Source organism: Cyrtonyx montezumae, unplaced genomic scaffold (assembly GCF_038088225.1).
Source record: "Cyrtonyx montezumae isolate F1298 unplaced genomic scaffold, pur_monq_1.0 scaffold_10, whole genome shotgun sequence".
Classification (NCBI taxonomy): domain Eukaryota; kingdom Metazoa; phylum Chordata; class Aves; order Galliformes; family Odontophoridae; genus Cyrtonyx; species Cyrtonyx montezumae.
The window spans coordinates 36,422,932-36,446,428 of NW_027071826.1; the positions used below are offsets into that span (position 1 = coordinate 36,422,932).

General features: G+C 46.3%; 1 protein-coding gene across 3 annotated transcripts in view; it reads right to left on the bottom strand.

Annotated features, from left to right (window-relative positions):
* The window catches only part of PRDM11 (PR/SET domain 11), a 42,813-nt gene extending 19,756 nt beyond the window's left edge, over positions 1–23,057 (bottom strand). For all 3 annotated transcript variants that reach the window (XM_065754950.1, XM_065754949.1, XM_065754952.1), the window contains exons 1-5: positions 22,827–23,057; positions 8,982–9,100; positions 8,326–8,429; positions 7,428–7,690; positions 6,382–6,449 (exon numbers count right to left, since the gene is read on the bottom strand). In XM_065754950.1, coding sequence (XP_065611022.1) covers positions 6,382–6,449; positions 7,428–7,690; positions 8,326–8,429; positions 8,982–9,097 — 551 coding nt within the window. In that variant the 5' untranslated portion in view covers positions 9,098–9,100; positions 22,827–23,057. The remainder of the gene's footprint in view (positions 1–6,381; positions 6,450–7,427; positions 7,691–8,325; positions 8,430–8,981; positions 9,101–22,826) is intronic.
* Between the last annotated feature and the right edge of the window lie 440 nt (positions 23,058–23,497).

The window sequence follows — 23,497 nt, forward strand, 5'->3', positions numbered from 1 at the left end:
TTAAAAAAAAAAACCACCCCAAAACAAACAACAACAAAAAGCAAACACCAAGCGAGACTATTGTGAAAGAGCCTTCCTAGCTTTACAGTTAAAAAAAAAATTTACACTTAGCCTGATGCTGTAGCATACGTATGAGGATTTCAGTACTGCCTCATTATTACTTGCCACAGTTTGTGTACAGGAAAGAAAAAGCAAGAGGACTCTCAATTGAATTCATGAATTACCTTCTAAGACAATGTTATTTGAAAACAGGTTCCTGAAGAAATGTAAAGGTTTGCAACACACCTTACTGTTCTGCCTGGCAGAAAATGCAAGGCAAACTTACACCACCCTTTCTATTAAAACTCACAGAATCTCATGCAGAGGCTACACTAAATTGGATTTGTTTTTAACAGGGTAGAGAGATCTTCCGCAGATTCAAGGGCAATTTCTGTCATTTGTTCTTCCTAAGAAAAAGCCTCTTCTTCAGTACTGGGTACTGAGCTTCCAACATTTGTCTGCTTCGCAGCGAGCTTTTATTTTTACCAGAAAAGGTTGCCATTTCCTATTGTTCTCAAAAGGAATGAGGCCACCCACTTGCTTTTCTTGGTCAGGCTTTGCTGTCATTGCTGCTGAGAGGAGCCTGTGCCTAGCTTCTGGTGCTTTAAGAGAACAATGTGCAGCCCAAGTCCATTGAGAAGAAAAAGCAGCCATTCTGAGAATTAGTAATTTCTTTTATTTGGGGGGGGGGAGGATGGGGTTGAGCAGTGTTAATTTTTCCAGTCACAGGCATAAAAAAATTAAAAATAAATAATCACCTAAGTTTTAGTCCTAAATATTGCCTTTTATTGAGGGCAGGAAGGGGAGAAGAGCAGATCTATTCCCTATAGAAGGAGAAAACAGATTATTATAAACAAAATGGGATCATGGACAGAGGAGTAATACACAGCTTGGGCAATGGAAACCTGTGTATAAGTATGCAGTGCAGCACTGAAGAGATCAAGCAGCCATGGACAAGCGTGGCCATGGAGAAATCTTAGCACATGCCTTCATTTGAATTTCAGCTGAGCAAAATAAGAGGGCAAAATGTGCTTTAGAAAGGGCTGCTTTACATGTCTTCAATCAGTTAAAAGAGAGTATGATTTTTTTTTAATGAGGTCAACTATTTCAGTGTTCATGCAATGCAATTCTTAGAATTTTAAAAGGAAGCTCTCAGAAATCATGGACTTCTGGTTGAGAACACAACAAATTTGAGGTAAAACACTTCAGTGTTAATATAAATCACTCCCAAAAGTTGTTACTACAAACCTAGAAAACTAATGTTTCTCTTTATGGTCCCAAATTAAATAAAAGCAATGATGCTGCTGTTAGTATTACTGTCATTGTAGGGGAAAAAATTCCCACTAGGACAGCTCAGGACCTCCTCTTCCAAGAAATTACAGATAATCCTAAAATTTCGGCTGGATGTCCTGCCTCTCACAGTCAGGCTTTAGCAACCCCAAAATACTTTCTGAGGAGCTGGTACAAGCCAAAGGCCTCAACAGTTTTCCCACTTGCCCCACAATGGTGATGGCCCTACACGAACCTCCTGCCTTTCAGCACTGCCACGGCTCAGTAGAAAAGCAGTGGTGTGGTGCACATGTGTGAAAGGCACGCTTGTAGACTAAGGAAAATCTACTGAAAGGCAAAGCAGCTCCTGTCAGCCATCATCTGTGTTTCTCCTCCATGCCAGAGTTTAATGACTCACTGTTCTGTGATCAGAAGCTACTAACCTTGGTCAAAGCTCAAACAGAAGGAAATAATGCCCAAACTCCAGGACAGATCTTCACTTTGGTGGAACTTCTTTTATTTAAGGACAGAAGGAGCATTTAGGAAAGATGGTAACTAACCAACAGCAAGCCAGCAAAGCTTAGGAAAAGGGAGTTATCCCAGCTGAACACTGCAAGAGGGGGAAAAGACTATGTGAAATACTGAGCAGGGGCACATTTACTGTTTGTTTTTTGCCATAATCAGTAAAACTAGGCTTCATATGTATTCCCTGCAAGTACCCATAGAACTGTTAACACTTCATGCAGGAGAAACAATCCCTCACTGACAAAACTGTTCTGGTGAAAAGGAGTAACAATATTTTGTGAAAGTGTCCCTTGGTAAAGAAGAGCCTGTAGAAAATAATTCACTCAGTTGCTCAGACCCTTCTAATGAGATCAGGAAATCTGTGCTCTCTACTCTGCTGAATCCATGGCTGCTGTCACCAGCACAGCTGCACCAATGGGGAATTTTCACCCCTTTTTGCTCTGCCCAGACAGGGTAACCCATCAAATGCAATCAGCACAACCTGGGGAAGACTCAGCTATTTGGATTTCAGGGCTTCCCCTCATTTGGTGCAGCAGGACTTTGGTCAAAACTATTTAAGACAATGCAAGTACTGCAATAGCAAACTAGCCACACAAAGAGTTCTAGCTACTTTTAATCGTGAATTCAATTAATGTTAGCTTCCCAGTGGGAATATTAACCTTCTCCTCCTAAAAACGCAGACAGTATTACTGCCTTCCCTCAGTAATCTTTGTCCCTTCGTGCACTTCCCCTAGCATGTAAGTTATCACCAAATTCAGTCACTGTTAGCAGCAGGCACCTCTATGGGGCTGTGAATTTACACCTCAGCCCAAGTCAATCCAAAAGTGCAAGACTGTACAACTAACAAACCAAAAGTGAAATTGTAAAGTGCATGAACAGCAGGCACTTGATCACTCTACAAAAAACATTAAACAATACTACTTTTTTTTGGCCTCTAAGAAGAAAGCACATAATTTCTTCAGAGCCCTGGGAAAAGAAGTCCACAGCAATTACATCCTGCAGTGCTTTAGGATCCATTTGCACTGCATTAACTTTCAGACTCTAACACTTAAGAACCTTCTATCAAGTAGAGAAAATTAAGAGAGAACAGTATATGAACCTCAACAAACTGACTCATGTATAGGCTTTTGTTCCTCCTGAACACAGACAGCCACAGTGACCTCAATATGTGTAAGTACACACATGTATACAAAACACGTGTTTTTTGAAGAGGTTTTGTAAAATCAAGAGAGCAGCTCATTGTCTAAGAATCTATTGATCCAAGCTGGCTCTGTTTTGAGCAGGCTAATGTAGATCAACATGCAAATGCCTCCGTTACATGGAGGTGGAGGAAGATAAACAAAACAACCTTGTTCTCCACGGCCTTTCCATCACTGTGTTTGGACAAAGAGATGAAGTCTTGCACTAACCTTTTCACAGGGGCTGAGAGAGAGGATGAATTTGAACTGTGCCAGAAACCTGAGAACTGAGATAGTCACATGTAAGAATGGTGTCACGGTGTTATCCGTGACAGTGACCCAAGGGAAAGAAAGAAGGGATTGAGGAGAGGAAAAAAAGAAAAAAAAACTGCGTCAGTGGCCACGCGGCCGCCCGAGCAGAGCCGCTCCGAGGGGAGGGGGATACAGCGGGAGGAGATGGGTCTACAAGAAAACAACGGCACGATCTGAGAAGGAACGGTAACTTTACTAAATCTAATAAAATTGAACAATTGAGATAAAATTTCCAAACTAAAAGCCGCGAGCTTACGTTAAGGAGGAACTGCAGGGGAAGCACACGTGCTGAACCTCCACGGCAGCCCAGAGCAACGCGCCCAGACCGAGCGCCGCCTGCATCCGGTGCGGAGCTCCGCCCCTCTGCTGCTCCCACAGCATTAACTCCTTCACTGCTGCGTGATGCTCTGATGTGGAATGCCAGCATCAAAACCACAACAAATGGAGAGACTATATATATACCAAAATCACCCTGGAAACTCCATATGAGGCACAGCACTCCAACAATTCGTTTAGGGGCTACCAGTTGGCAGATGCTTCCTGTCCTGGACATCAGCCTGGGCAAAGTGATACAAATACAGGGGTGAGTATTCCCTGGATTTTCTTTTCTTAGTGTCTTTCAGTTTCTAATCAGATTTTTTTTTTTTCCTGAAGTAATATACCCATCAACCAAGTAACAGAATTTCCTCAAAAGCAACCAGGAGGAACAGCTGGTGGTTCATGTCCAAGAAAGCAATAATTCTGTCTGAGGTTTGCCACCATTTGTGGTGTTTGGTCATTGAGTCCCCAGAAACAAAACAACAGAGGAAGAGGTTTACACGCAACCCTGCAGCTCAAAGCCATGGAGTTTTGTATAGTAGTAGAAATGGCAGTGCTTTACACTAGACAAAGGATTATTCTAGTGCCAGTGGCCAGATTAGAACATGCTCTTAGCATCAGGAGCCTCTCAACTGACAGACTGAAGAGGGAAAGGGCAAAAGGACGTTACCACTGCCACACCATCTGCTATGCTTCGTACTCCTTCCCTCCTTCCACTGCCCTTGGTGAACTTAAAACAGCAAGTGCTGTGGAGTACAAACTGTTCTCAGAGGGAACATGAAAATGGACTCAGATGTGGTAGTCAAACAACAAAAACAATAGCCAGATCTACAAGAAGAGAGAGGAGTCAGACCAAGCTCCCCTCCCCGTGCCATACCCACCTACCCAGAGGGTGAGTAGATCTGCTTTGCAAAGCACTCCATCTGTGAGTGATGGCAAAGAGCATCATCTGAAAAACAAAAAGAGCGCTGTCTACAGCGTCCTGCAAGTACAATTTCTGTGGGTAATCTCCGTGACACATAACGTCTTTGAACAGGATATCAAGGGCATCTCTATTTGAAAGCTGGTAACATGCAAAAGCAATGATTTTTGAGGACCGGTATCTTCACTTGTACTGTCAGTCAGACTCGAAGTAATACTGCTATTAGAAGCATTTTTCAAGAGTAAAACCAGAAAGATCATTAAGGTTGGTATAGCCTGCACATGTCCTCCAACACACACTCCTCTAGAAGAGTTGCACACACCCTCTTAGCTCCCCCTACCCTTTTCACAACTTCAACCTCCTTGCTTTCCAATGCTGTAAAAAAATGGCCCACATCACACTCATGTTAAGACATAATCATGGCAAATACATGTTTAAACAAGAACATTCTGTTCTTTGGTGCTGGGACCATGAGTAGTGCTCATATAAATCCAGATATCCAACTGATAGTGGTGGTACTAGAAAGAACAGTCAAACAATTTTTGCTTTCCAAAGTTGCTTTCCCCAGTTTCACTGTCATCCAGACCACATAAAGTGATATAATCAAATAAGAAAAATCTCACTGATTTCTGAAGTACATTCTTTAATTCAAGATACATTTCTCCTTACCTAACCGACCCCCATACAACTGCTTCTTTTTGGAGTGACAACTCTAGTCTCAGCACAGGACTAAGGGTTTAACTCATCCAGTAGCAAACTGTAACGGCTGCAGCACTTACAGAAAAATCAGACCACCTGCTAAACCTCACAAGCATACCCGTCAGAACAGCTGCTACCAGTGCACAGATTCAAATGGAGCAAGAATTGGTGCAACCAGCTTTCATCAGCTACATTGATCTTGCATCTATCTTTCATGCCCATAATGACTGACAACTGAAATTCTCAGGCATCTGGGCCAACAAACGAGTTAACTCCCACACTAACTTAATCTTGTAAAAAAATGCCTTCTTGAAAACAGCTGTTTCCAAAATTCAATGCCTGAAAGCAGGATTGGTCCAAACGTAGGATGGGCCACAGTATGCAACAACGTCCCAGTCCGGTGACTCACCACATGCACAAGGACACTTCAGAGCTTTGCCTCTGTCTCAAGAGGCTGCAGAAGTGACCTACACATGCAGGTATTTGAAACACTGCATTGTTTTGCATTGTTTTTCAGACATTTTCTCTTACTGCTGCAGTCAACAAATCAGAGCCAGCTGCACTCTTGTTTCAATAGTGTTATTTGGGCTCTGCTTTCTCACGTCCCTGGACCAGCAGAGGGAGCAGAAGCACACTCGTGATTCCTGCATTAGGAGCTGTAGCAACTCGCTCCATGTTTCTCATAACACTACCAATGATTAGTCACCACAGACAACTGTTCCAAGTGAAGCTCAGAATGGGAAAAAAAAAGTACCTCTTTCAATGTCTGTCAAACAGGAAATGACAAAAACTCCAAACAGAATAAATTACTTCGAGGATTATGCAAAGCATTTTGCAAATATTTGAACGCAAAGTAAGGGGAAAAAAAATGGAGTAAGGTCTGCCAGCATTTGTAAGGGTGGATAAATAGGCTTGTCTTTACACATCCTCTACACACACCTTTGTTTTAGTTCCTGTCATTGAAACTGACTCCAAACTGAAAGACCATAAGCAAAGTCTCTGTGGAAGTGGCAGTGTTGTTCCAGTTTGTTTTTCTGTCACACAAATCAAGGAGTGTTTGATAGCATCTCTCTGGAACACAAAGCCCCAGAAAGGTAGAGAGAAAAGAACTGGACTCACCTCATCCAGTTTGCTTTGGTTTCATCTGTCCCATCGATGGATTTGTAGCGGTTGTTCTTGTCAACTATCTGCAGAACAGAATAGATGCAGCACATAAACTGTCTGGTTCCAACAGGAGGAAGTCTTTGACTTTCAGATCTGCTTCACTTTCAGCCTCAATTCAGATCGTGAAACGATGCCATGAATCTAAATTTGCCTAGTCCTATGATCTGCTGCACTGGATACTTGTGTGGAAGCTACTATGAACTAAGAGACTTCTTTCCATTACAAATATCAGTAACATGGCACTATGGATGCAGCTGACAAAACGGTTTAGTCCTCAGATAGAAAAGATTCACCTCCTCTTCAGGGCAGAGCTGACATACATGTTTATTTTACAGACAGAAGAGTGTGAGCAGCGTTTTTTCCCCACCTCAAATTCAAGTCCCACATCTTATTTCCAAAAATAATTAGTCCCTGTCTCTAGAGATATATGTGATATCTCTAACTCACAGGCTAACAGAGGTCCGTAGTACTACAGTAAAAAAGATGGTGTTTGGTGCATGCAGATCAGTTTCTGACAGATGGGAGGGCTGCATCTACTCTTTCCTGCCCCCTTGGGCCTTGCTCATGCCGAATGGGAGGGATGCTGGAGGCTCAAGAGAGAGTTCTGCAAACTTGTCATGTGGCCTTTCCTCTATACTCAAACTTATGATAAGAGTGAAGGTCATACCAGATGAAGCCTTGAGATTGAGTGGGGATGGAAGAACACAGCAAGAAGGAGAGAAGAAGCCATATCTGCTTCCTACAGCTGTTGTCATGACATTAGTAGTATGACATCTGATCTCCTTTTGCTTATCTATACCTGATGCCAAAAATCATTATGGCAGGTTGATCTTTGCCTATTGCCCCACATGGGTCAGCACAGGAGCTTCAGGGAAGGAGGATGGCTAAGTTGTGGCTCAATGAGCCACTAAGTCCAAGCTCTATGAGCCACTAAGTCCCAGCTCTGAGCCAGAAAGTCACCCCTTTTTTTTTTTTTTTTGTTAAAGAGACAGCTCACTTACCAGCCACGAGAAGAATCCTGCAGACTTGTCCTGGCTAGAGATCTGCCCCTCGTACGGCCCGAAGATATGACCTTTGGGGATCACCTCGTTCATGCAGCGCACGTCGTTCTCCCCACTGGGCTCTTTCACCACCTCTATGCCAGGAGGGATGGTCAGTGCTGCCCGGTCAGGGATGCCAACAGGCACTGGTGTGTCAGAGACAAACACAGGGGGGCCGTGGTTGGGGCATTCATCCACAAAGTACTCCTGGCAGGACTCACAGACTGCAGGAGGGAAGGGAACAGGGGTTAGGTCGGGCAGACGCAGTGTCCACTCTGGCTTGTGCAATACATGGTACTGAGGTCAGCTCACCTCAGCTTTGCATTCTACCCACAGCTCAGCCAAGGTCACAGTGGCAGGAGGGGATGGACCCCTACTTCAGAGCTGTAATCCCAGTCACCACATAGACTCGCCACATGTTCCATCATATCCCCCTCAGCAATTGCTCTGCCCCAGCTCATACCTGTCCATCCCAAACCTGCATGCCCTAACAAAAAAACAACTCTTTCCTCAGACAAGCACCAAAGGTAAATGCTTTACCATTAATGGTTCCATGTACAGTGAAAACCATTCACTGTCTGCAAAGACAGAGCAGGAAAGCTCTCGCTGATCACACACCAGAGGGGAATGAAAAACAATGTCCCTGAAGAAAAATACTCTTATGCTATGTGGTTCATCCTGCTTTAGAAACAGGAGATGGCATCCCTAATCAAACACGTCTTCTTCACAGAGCGGGCACATTTGTCCCTGGCTTTTTACTCCTCTGCTTCCTGCCCCAAGACAACAGGCTGCCAATTAGGGAAGCGTGAACTCTTCAAAAACAGAGGCACTACTGTTCTCGCACTAACAATACACTTACACCAGAAATCCACTTGCTGGAAACTCTTCGTCATGATCAAATCACGTTTCCCTTTTAGTTTCTTGGGTTCCACATCCATGGACTGTGGATCAGGCCTTCCAGAACTGGGGAGAAAACAACAGAAAGACAACTTTCATCTAACAAAACCTGGGAAACCAAAGAGAGGAAAAGAGAAAACAAGGCTATGGGGGATGAATAATTCTCAGTCCTTACACCTGCAGCAGAGAAGTTATTCCAATTGTCACCTAAGATGACAAAAGCCAATACTTGAGATGCCCTATGGCTGAAGACTACAGGAGTTTGTGGTTTCAGCTAGAACACTTTCACGAATGACATGCAGCTGACCCATCCTACCCACTAGATATCAGTAGAGACTCCCACCACAGAAAGGCTGATTTGATCCACTACAGCCCCAGAATGCATTGTCCAAACACAAGGCATGGCTCTTCAAACAAGCCAGCACTACAAGGCTGGATGTGACCTAGAGCATGCAGCAGGCACATGCCTAGCACATGAGAGAGTGACCATCCCTGCCATGCACCTGAAGGAAGCTGTCACTAGTCAGAGTTTTAGGAATTTTGTGAGGTTCAAATATATCCCAAGAGGAGGAAGACAGAACAGGGGAGAGCCCATCTTACTAAAGCTCAGCTGCCTACCAAGGCTGTCCATACTCCTGGTCCCGGTGTGGAGAACAGGCCTCAGTTTTTATTGTTACCATCTCTCCTAAGGAAGCCTGGGTCTGGTTCAAGCAGTCCTTCAAGTTTTCACTCATGTTCTGAAAAAGAAAGAAGGGGGGGGGGGAAAGTGAGCAGCCAGGAAATCACAACTTTCCCCCTCCAGATGAGGATCCAAACAGCAGGCTTCCCCACAGCACCAAGAACAGCCATCAGGCCAACACCAAGGCATCTTCATGAACACATAGGTAGAAAATCCTTCCTGCTGCAAGAAGGAAACAGCAGGTCAGTCGCAGGTCAGGTGAAGAATGTGAGACACCGTGGAGCAACCTGAGGCACAGGGAATGCAAAGTATGCCCTACAGAAAATGTTACACACGGAATTTAAGACTTACGGATGGTTGTGTTACTGAAATGCTGAGCATGACTATTTTGGAGCAAGTCTTTGCAGACAGACTGCCAAGAAGAGGAATTCAAATGGCGAGGTGAATCAGGCCCTGTCTACAAATCTAACATAAGCCAGTCTCCTTTTGGGAGCAGAGAAAGTTATCACAGCTCTGAAGACAGGTGTACTCTGGATACCTCTGACAGGTAATAAACAGCCCACTACAGGACCCCAAAGTGATTGCATAGGTCATGTTCTCAGTCTTCCCATCCCTTGCAATGAATGAAGCTGAGTGATCACCATCATCCTTGTAGAACACAGGCTGCTGTAGCAAAAATGCTTTTCCCTTAGCTCTCCAGAAGAGATAGGAACCTCTTAATTATGTAAGGCAGAAAGCTTCAAACTGTTAGTCCCCCACACTTCTTGCCACAGGGTGCTGCTAAAGAGAAAATACCGATATGGAAGGTGATAAAATTCAGAATTAGCTTAGCTAAGATTTTTTTGCAGGGCCCATAGAAATCAGAGCATCACAGCTTGAGACAAGGAGTAAGGCTGAGTGAGAGCTGCTTGTCTCCTCATTCCATTCATCTTAAGACCTCCACCAAAGCACATGAACTGGCTGTTCTCAGGCCTGATACCAAATTGGACAGCTTTGCAGCTGTTCCTCAGAAGTCCCTAAGACCCCCCTTTTTCTCCTTTTGCTGCGCATGTGCAGCATCCAAAGGAGGGACTGCAGCAACTGAGCTGCCACCTTCTGTCAACAAAACCAGTGGAAGAGCCCATCTTCATTATGACTTGGCTCTGGATACTCTTAAAAGTTGTGTTCAGGGGCCACAAATCCCTGAAGACAGGAATTCTCTCATGCCACACGTTTGTGAAGGACTGAGACCATGGAAATCTGGTCTGCGCTTGCACAAGAAGGAAGTCTACTCCCAGCTTTTGCAGTTCTTCTCTGTGCCAGGGGAATAAATGATTAATTTTTCCAGTCCAACTTCTCACATGCCAACTGGTTGGCACAGACTGCTGGTTGGCATGTGAGAAGTTGGACTGGAAAAATTAATCATTTATTCCTTTATCACACATGTATCAAGGGAGCACCAGTTAACATTCATACAGTACTCTGAAAGCAACACCTCAAGGAAAGCATAACCAGAGAGATGCAAACACATGCACTTTTAAGAGACCATTTTACGTGATGTCCAACACAAGATATATTTTCTTTTAGAATTACTATACACAGTCAGAAGAAAAACAGTGAGCACGCCTCAGCTTTTCAGCAGGGTGAGCTCCTCACCTGCATCCTCCAGAACAGGAACCAGGCCTTATGGTTCTGTTTCCACTGGAGCTACAGGCAGAGGCTACTTTCCTCGAGGAAAAGCAACAATCTTCCTGAGAAGTCTGCAGAAAAGCAGCAGCTGTGTGTGTGGAGTGCTGCTTAAAGAACAAAAAGATATGGATGCTGCCCCACAGCTGGTAACTGTGGGGGCTGTGCTGGCATGGGAAAGGCAGATGATGGCAGTGGTGTAGACCTTCTGCAGTGAACACTGTTGGAATAAAAGCTTGGAGGACAGGGCATCTGGAACTTATATGCCCACAAAGCCCGAGGCTCTTAAAGTAGGAAGAGCTGCAGACATATGTCCCTGTAAACAGACAATGGCTTCCTCTTCCTCAAGGGATTCCTGCATTATAAAGCAAGAGGGACCCCAGGGCTGTGCAGTCTGACCTCCTGCACAGTACAGGCTGGGGCACTTCCTGGAGTAAATTCCTGGTTAAACTACAGCATACCTCCAAGATGAGCAGGGAAAAAAAAAATAAATCTAGTGTTGGTTTTATAATTGGAGGTTCCCATTCCACTGTACAGCATACTTTTCACGCTTTCATTCTCATGGTCCTCCCTGAACTCACTCCACCTTATCAGCTACATTCCTGACAGCAGTTTTCCTGCACAGGCTGAAGCAGTACCTTGCACTGAGACACAGCCCTCCCTGCTCAAGATTTACATCTTTGTGTCCAAGACCACAAAAATAAACAAAATTAACTTTGGGTTTTTCTCCAGGACACCAATAAACTTGTTGATTAACATTGAATCAAAAAAATGAATCACTGCAGATAGTGCTAGAGATGCACCTGAACAAGCATAGTCCTCTTCTTGTCGTGCTGTCACCCTGCAACCTTTCATTTAGCTGAGTTTTCACTTATCCAGTGTGACATGGTGGATCATTCTAGCCAGTTATTCCAACAACCCACGGTACAATTTCCACACGCTAAAGACATAAGGCATACCAAAGCTTTTACCTTTACTGAGCAAAACCACAGCAATGTCTCACACACACATACATTCACACACACACCACACTGTGTTTGAAAATACCTATTCTCCAAAAACCTGTACAGATATATCATTACAATTGATGTCCTCTTTAATGACAACCAAAACCCTATCATTATATTGTTTTACAGGTGTCTTGCTCCAACAACAGGAAGCCTACATCAGATAGAAGGTAACCTAATATCCCATTCTGGCCAAGTAAATTTGGTATTAGCTTGCTTATTTATGATTTCATCGCTAGCACAGAACATTTTTTTCAGTCTAACTCATTATGAATATATTAAAACAAAAAAGTGTTTAGCATTTATGGCCCACAGAGAACTGCTCAGACAGCATTTCAACATCCCTTAATTCAAGCTAGCCAAAACAGCTAACTTAAAAATGTTCTGCTTCAGTAGCCCTTGTTGTTCAGTTACTTCCCAAGCTACTGTTACAACAGAGAGCGTTACACTGCTGCAGTAACTGGGTGAGTTAATTGGGTGATAATACTCATTCTCGGGGGAAGAAATAGTTCCCATTTTCTCCAGTTCTTGGTGCATGTAGATGATCCTAAACTCAAGACTCTTCTAGTTCCTGATGCATGTAAAGCTATTTTTATTTTTTCTTAATTTTACTGTCTATTGTTTCCTCCTTCTTGCCCTTTTCCCCTAGTTTTCCACAACTAGAAGATTCTAAGCCACACTCTACACGCATTTCACATCCTTCCTCCACTTCATTATTTGGGCAGTCATTTTAGCTGTTTGTGTTTTTATACCTAAAGATGAAGTTCCCCTGAAGACTTCAGATAACAGAGAAGCAGCACGTGAGCATAAGCAGAGCAAGCTGCTTTGGTTAGCTGCTGAAGCCATTCCCAGGGCACACACACCCCTGTGGCCACCAAGATACTCAGTTCCCCTGATGCCAGCGTGCACGCAGCCTACTGCAAAATCCCAGTAGCATGTCATGGAGATCAATCCCTAGGTCTGAAGACTACTGTGAGGATCCACGTGCTGTTAGCACATAGCAGCAACCCTTCTGGCCAGAAAAGGTAGTCATGGTAAGAGGCACAACATCACTCGAGGGACACCTGCCTAGCTGCTGCAAATCCCAACAGGCACAAGCAGTGCCACATTGTCTCACCCATTCTCGTTACAAAGAAGGCAAGAATCTGTATCGTTGTTACACAACATACCTCCAGTGGCATTATCATGTCGCCAACAATGAAGGAAACAGAAAACACAAGCGCATCTGACACGTTAATCTCAAACGCATGGAAAAAAAAAATCCAAATGGGTTCTGGCATGAACAAACCTGTTAATTCCTGTCCTCAAGAATGCCGCCTCTATCACTGCCCCTCTTGTAGTTATTAGTTAACAGCCACAGACTCTTATCTGTATGGATCAGGCTCCAAAACAGAGCTTTAATTTTGCATTTCACTGGCACGTTTCCCAGATTTGGACATTCTTGCATGTGAAATAGCCATATAGGAATCCATCCCCTCCTTAGTACACAGCTTATCCCTTCTATTTCTCACTGCTGGCCTTCTAGAGGTCAATGTCTCTTCTTCTAAGGTCTTGCACAGCTTGTAGAATATTCTGAAGAGCAGGCCCGTGCGTTAAGATGGACTTTAATTCATACTCTTTCTACAGTTGCATATTATCAGAAATAGTAATCCAGAACACTCAGCTACTGATGAGCCAAGACAGGAAATAAAGCACTGCATTCAAGGCTCTGAGCTGCCCCCCAACAGATACCAACAACCCATGGAGACTCCTCTAGATGCATCCACTTAACAAGGTCTCTGGTCATGCCAACCATTTCAGGGAACTTGAAGTATCAGCTGGCCACACAGCCCATGGCCACAGCCAGAACGCCCCAAGAGATCCCACCAAATGACAGTGAGAAGCAGACTGTTCTGAGGAGGACCCTGTCTACAGGGTGCCTAACCCCTCACTATGATGGGGAGATGAGTTCCTGGTCAGCCATTATCACAGACTTAATGTTCCTCTACCAAAGTACAATGTGTGAAGCTGTTCTGTGGCATGGCAAAGCAGTGCTCCAAAATAGTTATAAAATGGTGGCCTGCCCCCTGCTTGCTTCAGGGCCAGCTGGTGAGTGCTGGGCTCTTCCCTCACAGCTGCAAAGTAGGGCTGAATGCAATCTTGTGTGGTGGGATGCAAGCAACAACACTCACAAATTCAAACTTCACTAATAAAAATTATAGGGCAGGGGTGATGCTGGATTTGAGCAGTGTGGGCTGAAAACAGGACATGGTTTTATCACTGCCACTGCAATCAGTAGCCATAAACTCAGCAAAAGCGTGAGAATTTCTTTCAGTTTTGAATTCCTGAAACACTGAGTAAGATCAGGACAACAAAATAACAGGAAACACCACCAGTTTTGCTAGAGTTTTCAGAAGAAGTTTTGAGAACATCCTTTAAAACCACGGGATTTAAACCTGTTTTACAGCAGGGAAGGCTGTGAGCTGTAAGGGTTTCAACGAGCAGCTCAAGACCAGCAATTGAGATAACAACACTGGGTGCTGTGACACTGATTTCCCAGCGTTATTCTCGCTGCAGGGAGCCAGGGAACACAGAAATTCCTGATCTCCTCCTTTCATTTCAAGTAGTTGCAAGATACTTTCTCACTCCTGTTTTTCCATGGTTTGTTAGCAAAACATACTACAGAAACCTGCCACAATCTACCTCAGGATAGACCTATTTCAGAGGAGGAAGACAAAAAAGAACTTCTGAACTAATCCTTGAATTAGTCTCAATTAGTTTATCTTACTGAACTTCATGGTGACTTCTAGTCAAAGAGGAGAATGCACTGCTGAATTTACAGTATTTGACACCAAATTATATATTACAGTCAGTCCAGAGCATTTGTTGACTTAAGAGTATAAAGCATTATGGATCAACAGAAGGCTCTGCAAACTGGATGACTTGGTGCAACTTCTATACATTAAGTGTTGCATAAGGATACATTTGCTCAGCAGGATGCTGACAAAGTAAAGCTCCCATGCAAATCAAGCATCTGAAACAGTGCAGCGTGCTGTGGAGCAAAGACAGCTGCTCACTGCAACTAGAAGAATTTGCAAGACTTGTGTGTTTTTTTTTTTTGTTGTTTTTTTTTTTAAAGACATTAAAAATAACTCTTAAACTGGAAACTTCTCATTTTTGGTATTTGGATCTCAGCACGGATCTCCCAGATTCGTAGTTTAAGGGCAGGAGAGAGAATTAGGTCAACCTGACTGATCCCTTGCAAGTCACATGCCCTTACCTTTCGCCTATAAAGCCTATACAAAATCTCTGAGTCTAGCAAGGAAGGGGAAGAGAAGCCAAGAGAACTTCATTTCAATTGCTAATTGCTGTCACTGACAAGTTATGCATGAATCTCTTCAGTTTTGGGCACCAGTCAGCAGTTATTTTAAAGTGCCCTACAACCCTGTGGAATTGACTGAAGCACTCACACACTGAGAGGCTGCTTTAAGCAAATGTAAAGAATTACTTTTCGGACTTAATGGCCGTAAGAAACCTCACCATCTTTGGTCAGGACAGCCAGTTGCACTCCTCTGCCTTTGGCTTCCTCAACATAAATACACACCTACATGCATGAAGTTAAACAGGAACAAAAATCCAGTACTAAAACAAGATGCCATTCCACCAGCATTTTTCTCCCCAAGGGCAGAACAAGAACTCCATCAAGTGACAGACGTAAGTGCTGTTCCTTAAGGCACTACAGAAAGGTGTTTGGATGGTGACAGCACTGCTGAACAGAAATATACAGAACTGAGCCCTGGATATATCCCCATGCAGTACCTTTGCAGCTTTCCAGCATGTTGATCCTTCTGTGTCACTGTTCCAATTTTTCCTACATTATTTTAACACACTGGCATCAGAAAGCTACGCTGATGTAAGGTTGAATCTGTAATAAACATGAAGACTACAGACATAAAACTTTCTCCTTGACCCTACTCGTTACATTTCAGTCAGTGTCCACACTCACAGCAGACTTTTTCTGCTATAACTTGGCACAGAAAGCTTCAGAGAGCTGCCTGTTCATTCTGACCTCTATGCTCTTGTAAGTGACAGTCTCATAGATTAGGTTCAGGCCACCCCCCTCCAAGTTCATAAAACCATTTTCACAACTGGAGTTATCTCAGCAGATCCATCTACCAAAACTAATTGCATAGCTGTCCTGTCCCCGCAAACAGTTACAGCTCACCAAACACATCTCAGCAACACATTTCACCAATACATCACTGAATAGGTGCCACACAGAACTGGCTTCTCTCTCACCCTCACTTGAAAGGAAGGGTCATCAAGTCTACTTCTTTAAAAATGCAGGCTCTGCATATCATATTGCAGAGACTCTTCTGTAATGATCAAGCTCTAGCTTAAAATAGCTCGATTATATGCTCCCCTCATCTAACATGGCAATGCCAAAGACTTGATCTTTCAGTGGTGAAAAACCACTTTCTACACTCAATCCGCATGCAGCTGATTTGTTCATGTGTTAATACCGTCCTTTAGCTCAGAGCATCCTTGACCCTCCTCACTGCTTACACTACCACATCAGTTTACTTACTGGATGCTGACTCCCTGTCAGTCACTACCTTTAGCTCCTAAGCCACATGTATTTCACTGGTTTACTTCAGCAATAGATATTAATTGGGTTCTCAAACAGTGAGTTAACTGTCATGTAAAATCTAAGTATATCACACCTACATAACTTTCTTTAAATCAACTGTAAGGTTCACAAGGAACAGAATACTGTTTGAGAAGTATAAGACACTTTCCATAACACTGAGATTCAAGCAGTAATCACTCTAAGTTTATGCAGGCCTGATGGTGTGCCGTCCAAACCATCATTTCCTTGGCCAACCCCACAGTCATTTTCAGGACTGTCCCAACAAGATCACTCTTCCAGCCTCTTGGGACTTCCTGTGATACATAGAGAAAAAGGAATATCAACAAGCTCCAGATACTCTCTCATTAATCTAATGCTTTCTTTGCTACAGAGGAATGTGCTCAGATGACCTTCTACTACTCTCACCTGTGGAAAGACAAGAAGCCTCAAACGGGACCACAGCTCTATGCTGGGAGAGGGAACAGACCCCCATAAGAGGTCCATCAACATTCCACAAGGCACACAGAGGAAACCTAAGCCACTCTGCCAGGCTCTGGCAGCCTGGGACCCTGCTGGAGGTCAGCTGCTCCAGCCAGCTCATGCCCTCTGTGGGCTGGCTACGCTGGTGCTTCACTACATTTAACACTAGAGGTAAAAAGGGAAAGGGAAGGGAAGGTGTGGGGGTGGGCAGGAAGCAAACCCCAGACGCTGCTTTCTAAATAGCAGATGTGGCTATTCTGGCTAGCATACTTCCACTTTAATTTCTAACCCACAGAGATGGGAAATGATTCATGAAAAATCAACAGGATAAAATTAGCTGGAAGGCAGAGAGATAATTCGTGCAACCCAACCGTCACGGGCTGAAGTGCCAGCACTACCAGTGCTGCCTGGCATTTCAGCCTCCGGTGCCCTTCAGTGACTGGCATCAGGCCAGCGATCAGCCTCACATATACTTCCTTAGTGTCTAAATTATCCCCTCCGTAGAGTGCATGCATCTTACAGTTACACAGCCTTTCACTTAACACCTCTAGAGAAGTTCAAGGTTGTTGTTTTTTTTCCCCCTGCTACCTGCAGTACTCTGGTACTGGTGAATGTTTTGTGGTGGTGGATGGGATAGACGGGCAGCATGGAAAGGCTGGCACACACGTGGTCAAGCAGTGCACGAAATTCAAACTGCCCAACCAAGTCCATAAGCTCAGCATGCTTCACCAGAGTGCCCTTTTCCTGCACAAAGCCAGAAAGGCACTCAGCAGCAACACCCAAGAACAGCTCTGTCTTTATATATACCGTTATTTGAAAAACTTCTCCTAAATTTTATCATATAAAAGCACAAACCACAAATTCATCCTTGATACAGCCACATGACACTGGATTTTTTGAGCAGAGTGCATTACCAACAAAACACACCAGCTCGTTACCCTGAAGGCAGGTGGGACACCCTCAGTTCTCCATCCATCCTCAGGCCTTACAGGGGGACCCCTTCCCAGCATCCCAACACCAGGCTTCGGAACCAGGTGTCAAAGCCTCTGAAGCAGACCACACTGACCCCTCCAGGCAAGCAGTCAATGAGAACAGCCATTCACTGGGACAGATGGGTGCAGAAGCAACATCAACACGAAAACTTGGTGCCGTTTGTTCAGTTGGTGCCTGTTCATTTCTGTTGAATGACAACACAATAGCTCCTCCGTGTCTGTCATAGATGTTTTGCAACACCTGAGCTATAGGACAAGGCAAGCGGCTCCTTTTTTCCTACAGATTCTACCTTCCCTCCTCCCTTCTCCTACACCCCCCAAGTCATGTGGGTGGAAGATGAGAAAGTAGGAGTAAATCATACTTTCAACTGTTTCTGAAGTTCCAACAAACTAGCTCACTCCTTGAAAAGCACTAAGGAACACAGCAGGCAGAATGAGAACAAATCAACTGTTCTACAAAGGCAGGGAAAGCAAATGCAAGAACCGTATTTCTTTCTTTTTGTTTGTACCCTCTTGCAGGCTATTAGGGAGATAAGATCTCACAGCACAACAGACATTATTCAGGGCTGGTAAATCTGTCTGCAGGTTAGGGGCTCATATTACACGGCTTGGCCAAGCATGGGTCACCCCGACCCCTTTTCTTGGTGCAGGCAGGAGTCCAGATACTCCTGGTGTCAGATCTGCCAAGAAATCAGATATCCCTGTGCTGAATTCACCACCACCATCACTTGATCTGCACATTCCCTTCCATACAGAGAGGGGTGTTCAAACCCCACATACCCTAATGCAGCAAAAAACTTTCCATCACAGGCTAAGCACCTCTGGTCCATCCCTTCAACACCCCCTCATCAAACGCGTCTTCGACGTAAAGGTGTTGGGTTGCACAGAAACAGCTAATCCTTTACGCTGCGGGCATTTCTAAAACACTGGTTTAGTGGAAGCACAGAGGAACTCATTCAGCTCCAGGCCAAGAATAAGAGGGAGCAAACTGCAAGTCAGGGAGACTACAAAAATTCACTCACTACCCCCAAGAGAACTCAAGGGCAACATTTCAACACTTGACTGCAGCATGAGACTTGGTTAAAGAGAAACAGAACTGACAGCTAAGTCCATCAGACCTGAGGAGCACGTTAGCCTCTGATTTAGTTGGTGCTAGCTCTCAACACATCTAGGAGATGCACGCAGTAAGTGGATCCACCTTTCTGGAGGTGCTGTCATTGCAATGGCAACACAGTGCTGGTTGGCAAGGTCCTGCAAGAAGCCAGGTCCTGTTGCACCCATCAGCCAGTCCTTCTCTACACACCATAGGAGAAATTTGTTAAGGAACAAAGCAACTTATCTATATGCTGTACACATGAAACTTTTCTGTGCAATCATAAAGGGAGTTAAAAAAATAAAACCAGTAACAGAGAAGTTTCTATTCTTCAGAAGCTGACTGACCTCATTATGGGCTCAGAAAACCCAAAAACAAACACTGCACGCCTAGACGAGTACATGACAACTCCAGAATGTATTTTATTGTTCACAAAAGTATGTCATCAGTAGTGATTCTTCCTTCAGATAGTTTCCAAGTGTTTTCATTAATTCCCACTGAATGGAGGAAAAGACTGGACTCTGCAAACTGTGGCATGTTTAACATCTGCAGTAGTCTTTCCAAACAACATGTTTGGAAAATTGGAGAATTTAAGGAAAGCAGGAGACCACATGAAGTGCTCTCCAGCAGCTTTGGAAAGAAAAAAACATGAGAACAAAAACCTACCAAAGACCCTGAAGTACAGCGACACGGGGATGCCGAGGGTTATCTGAATGAAAGGTGTGAAGAGCATTGTACTAGGAGAGAAAAAGTAACCCCGGGCAAAAATTAAGATGTCCTTCAAGGATGATGGTACATACAACCCAACTGTTCAGCTTTACAATCGTAGGACTGCAGTTTAGTCCACTCAGCTTATTAATATATAGTTTATAAACAACACATTTTCAAAATAAAGCGTCATTGTACTGAGAGGGATTGCACTGGACAAATGTTTCAAGTTTGGAAACAGTTGATGTCCCAGACCATTGTTAGCTCCAATTACTGGCCTTCAACGTGATACGTATGAAAACAGAGGTCAGTGGGTGCCAGCACATGCTGCATGTCCACAGCACTCTGACTCGCACTCCTAAGGGCTGGGCAGAGCTCACCTGGGACGTGCATACACACGGGATCCTGGAGCATGGTAGGATGCTGCTGGCAGTCCTGAGCTCAGCCTTGTCACTGACGCTTATTTCTGTCCCTACATCAGTGAACCCTTCCTGCAGCACCACGAGACCTGGCTTCTGACAGAGGCACTGAAATTTGGAAATCCTTTCTCCATCAGCCTCAGCCATGTCTTTTCTAAAATTTATCCTCCATTCTAACATTGCACCAGCCTAAATTCCTTCACTAATAATTCTTACTATCACATACTAAATGTATTTCTCAGGGATAATGCAAAATTACAGAACAGCTACCAGCACACAAGACATGGTGAGCTCTACATGCTACCAAACTAGATTTTCTGCATAAATAATGGATGTAAAACTACCCTGGCTGAAAAGCCAAAGCCTAAGGAGAGAAGGATGGGGGCAGAGAAATGAAACAGTTTGTCAGCATGCCCAAATGGGATGACTTCGCTTATAATACCCTCCTGATGGGCCCCTCACTGATGACTGTTTGTGACTGAGGGACTGTGCCGAAATGCTGTTCTGCAGTATGCATTCCTGATTCCTCTCTGGAGGCTGCCAGTTCCTACAGATTGCAGTTTAAACCTTAAATTATACGTATAATGTTTTTACCTTCTGACAGCAGAGAAGCTGTTCTGGGAATGAAAGGCTGGAGCACTGCCTCTCTGTGCTGTGGGCAGAGGAGCCCTTTGAACAACAGCTCCCAGGTATGTGGGCTATCCCTCTCACAAGCACAGCACTGACCAGGAAACATAACGGCAAAGGCTTACGTGTCATCTGACTTGATGAAATACTGCAGAAGTCACAAAAACAAGAGTGACTCCTCAAGGAGCACCAGGCTTCTCTCAGCAGCTGCACATGTGGACTGCCCTCCACCAGCACAGCCCTGCCTTGGGAGGCCTCGGCCCTGGGGCTCACAAAGGAGGCATCTCTAGTTTACACCAGAAAGCCGCAACCCAAACTGAGAAATAAAGACAATTTTTTGCTTTTTTGTCCTCTTATGAAAACTTGCTTTTCAAAGATCTCAGATACGCATTCTCGATGCTAAAGAAGTGTCAGAAAAGTCCACCACCCCTCATGCTACAGGGAACAAGTCATTGTCTCTCAGCTATCCAGCCTGGAATCCCCAGACCAAGCTCTAGCAGCCACTCTCTTCACTCTGGATCTCGGTGTTACTACTTGGTTACCAACCAAAAGCTCCAGTCATTTTGTCTTTGAGACAATGTTTAGTTTCTCCATGCAAATCTTCACACCGATGCCAACACCACATCAGCAACAACCACTTCAAAAACACAACTCTGATGAACCAGAGGCATGTTCTGGTGGCCAAGGAGACATTTTAAAATCAAGTTATTCCTCCCAGCAACTGGCAAAACTCACAATGAGAAGGAATTCCCCATAAGCTGGCTCAGTAAAGTGCTGCGCTTTGCACTTGGTGTGCCAGGTCAAACTCCAACATCTCCTGCTGCTACCTCAAATCCCCTGCCTGTGAACCCAGCCAGCCCCAAGCCTGCTTGGCCAGCACAGCCCCTCTGCAGTCAAAAGGGCTATCCTGATGCAGTATCTCTCATGACAGCATCCCCTGTGAGGAGCAGATACACACCATACTTCCTCCTCTGATCACAATCTGCACTCAACAATAAAAATGAGCCGTCCTTATTGGGGATGCACTTGTATTGCTGGGTTTATACACAATGCATTAGAAAGGTTATAGTCATTTCCCTTTCCACTTTTGTTGCTTATAGAACTCACCACTGCACAAAGGGAAATTTAGGGGTTTGAAACCGGGACCAGGTGGCCTCACTGGGACCTTTAGCCCCAGAAGCAGCATACAGCACCTGGAGCTAGGCCTTGCTACCTGCAGCACAGAAAACAATGCCCAGGCTGGCCTTGCCTGCTCTGTATTTCCTGGTGCTAGAGAAAGACATTAATTGTGGGGAAGAGGAAGCAGTGCCAAGCCAACAGCTTTGCCCATGGGCACCAGCAAGGCCATGTGAACACAGCTGGGGATCTGACAGAGGGAGCAGAGCTGGCATCCCTCTGGGACACACAGTGGATGGAGAAGTGAGTTTCCTTGCAGCCTCTGAACATCGGGTGCTTCTGGAGTGTTTGTGGAGAAGCCAAGAACATTTATTAACTGAAAAATAGAGGAAGCAGTGCCTGAAACAGACACGCAGCTCAGAACAGGTGAAGTTTTTAATGCAAGTAAACAAACTAGTCGAGGTGGGCAGCGCAATGACAACTTTTCCACTTCCCACTGCACAGGACCCAGGCAAAGCCGTGCCAGGTTAAAGACGGGACAGACGGACCTTCCGCAAGCACAGAACGCGGCCAGGGCGTGCGGCGCACACGACCGGGGCTGGAAACCATCCTCAAACTTCCAGCCCTGCCCTTGCCCCGCGCCGCGGAGAACTTCCAGCCCCACCCGCGGGTCGCTCCGCCCGACCCAGCCGGGCCCCGGCTCCCGCGCCCCCGGGGAGCGCCCCGCGCCGCCCCGCCCCCGCCGCCCATTGGCCGCCGGCTCCGTCACTCGCGGGCCCCGCTCCCCGCCGCGGGGGGGAGGGCGGGCGCAGCCGCCGCCGCGGTGCGGGCGGGAGAAGCGCGGCGGGGCCGGGCCGGTCGCCTCCAGCCGGGGGAGGGCGAGAGGGGGCACCACCCGACCGCGGGGCGCCGCGGGCAGCCCCGTCCCGTAGCCCTCCGGGGCGACCCCCGGGCGGGGCCCTCGTGCCGCCCGGCCCCCTCGCCTCCTCCCTCTCTTCCCCCACCCCCCCCGCCCGCTCTCCGCAGCCATTTTCGTGGCCACCTTGGCTACCAGCGGGGCTGACTCACCTCGGCGCTGCGGGCGCGGGGGGCCCGCCTCGGCGTCCGGGGACCCGCTCCCGCCCGGGGGGGCCCGGCTGGCTGCGCGCTGCCTCCCCGCCGCCCCGCCGGCCCCGCTCGCTAGTCGCAGGCGAGGACGGGTCCCGGGGCCGGGCCGGGCTCGGCGGAGGCGGCGGCGGCTCCCTCCCTCCCGGCCGTGACCACCATCTTATTAGCACAGGAAATGACATGGAGAACGGAAGAGAGGGGCGTTCGGGGGCCGAGCCCGGGGACCCCCCGAACCGGGGGGAGGCGCCGCCGGCCCGCCCGGCCCGGCCCGCTGGGGCTCCCCGGGGCCGCCGCGCTCCCGCCTTCCTGCAACTGCCCGCCCGGTGCTGGCGCCCGCGGGGAAGCGGGAGGAGGGAGGGGAAAAAAAATAATCAACGCCGCCACAGAACCCGCACAAAGCAGAAAAACAACACCAGCGAAATCCAAACCGCCCCCGGTTCCCACCTCCTGCTCCGGAGCCAGCGAGTCCCGCGCGGAGCCCGCGGCGATCTGCGGCCGCCCCGCCGAGCCGCAAGGGCTCGGAGTGGGGGGGGGGGCTTTTAAGCACTGAAGAGGCTCCCGGGCAGGGCGAGGGGGGAGCCCGCGGCCCAGGGGCTCGGCCCGGCCCGGCTCGGAGGGGCTGCCCCGCGCCG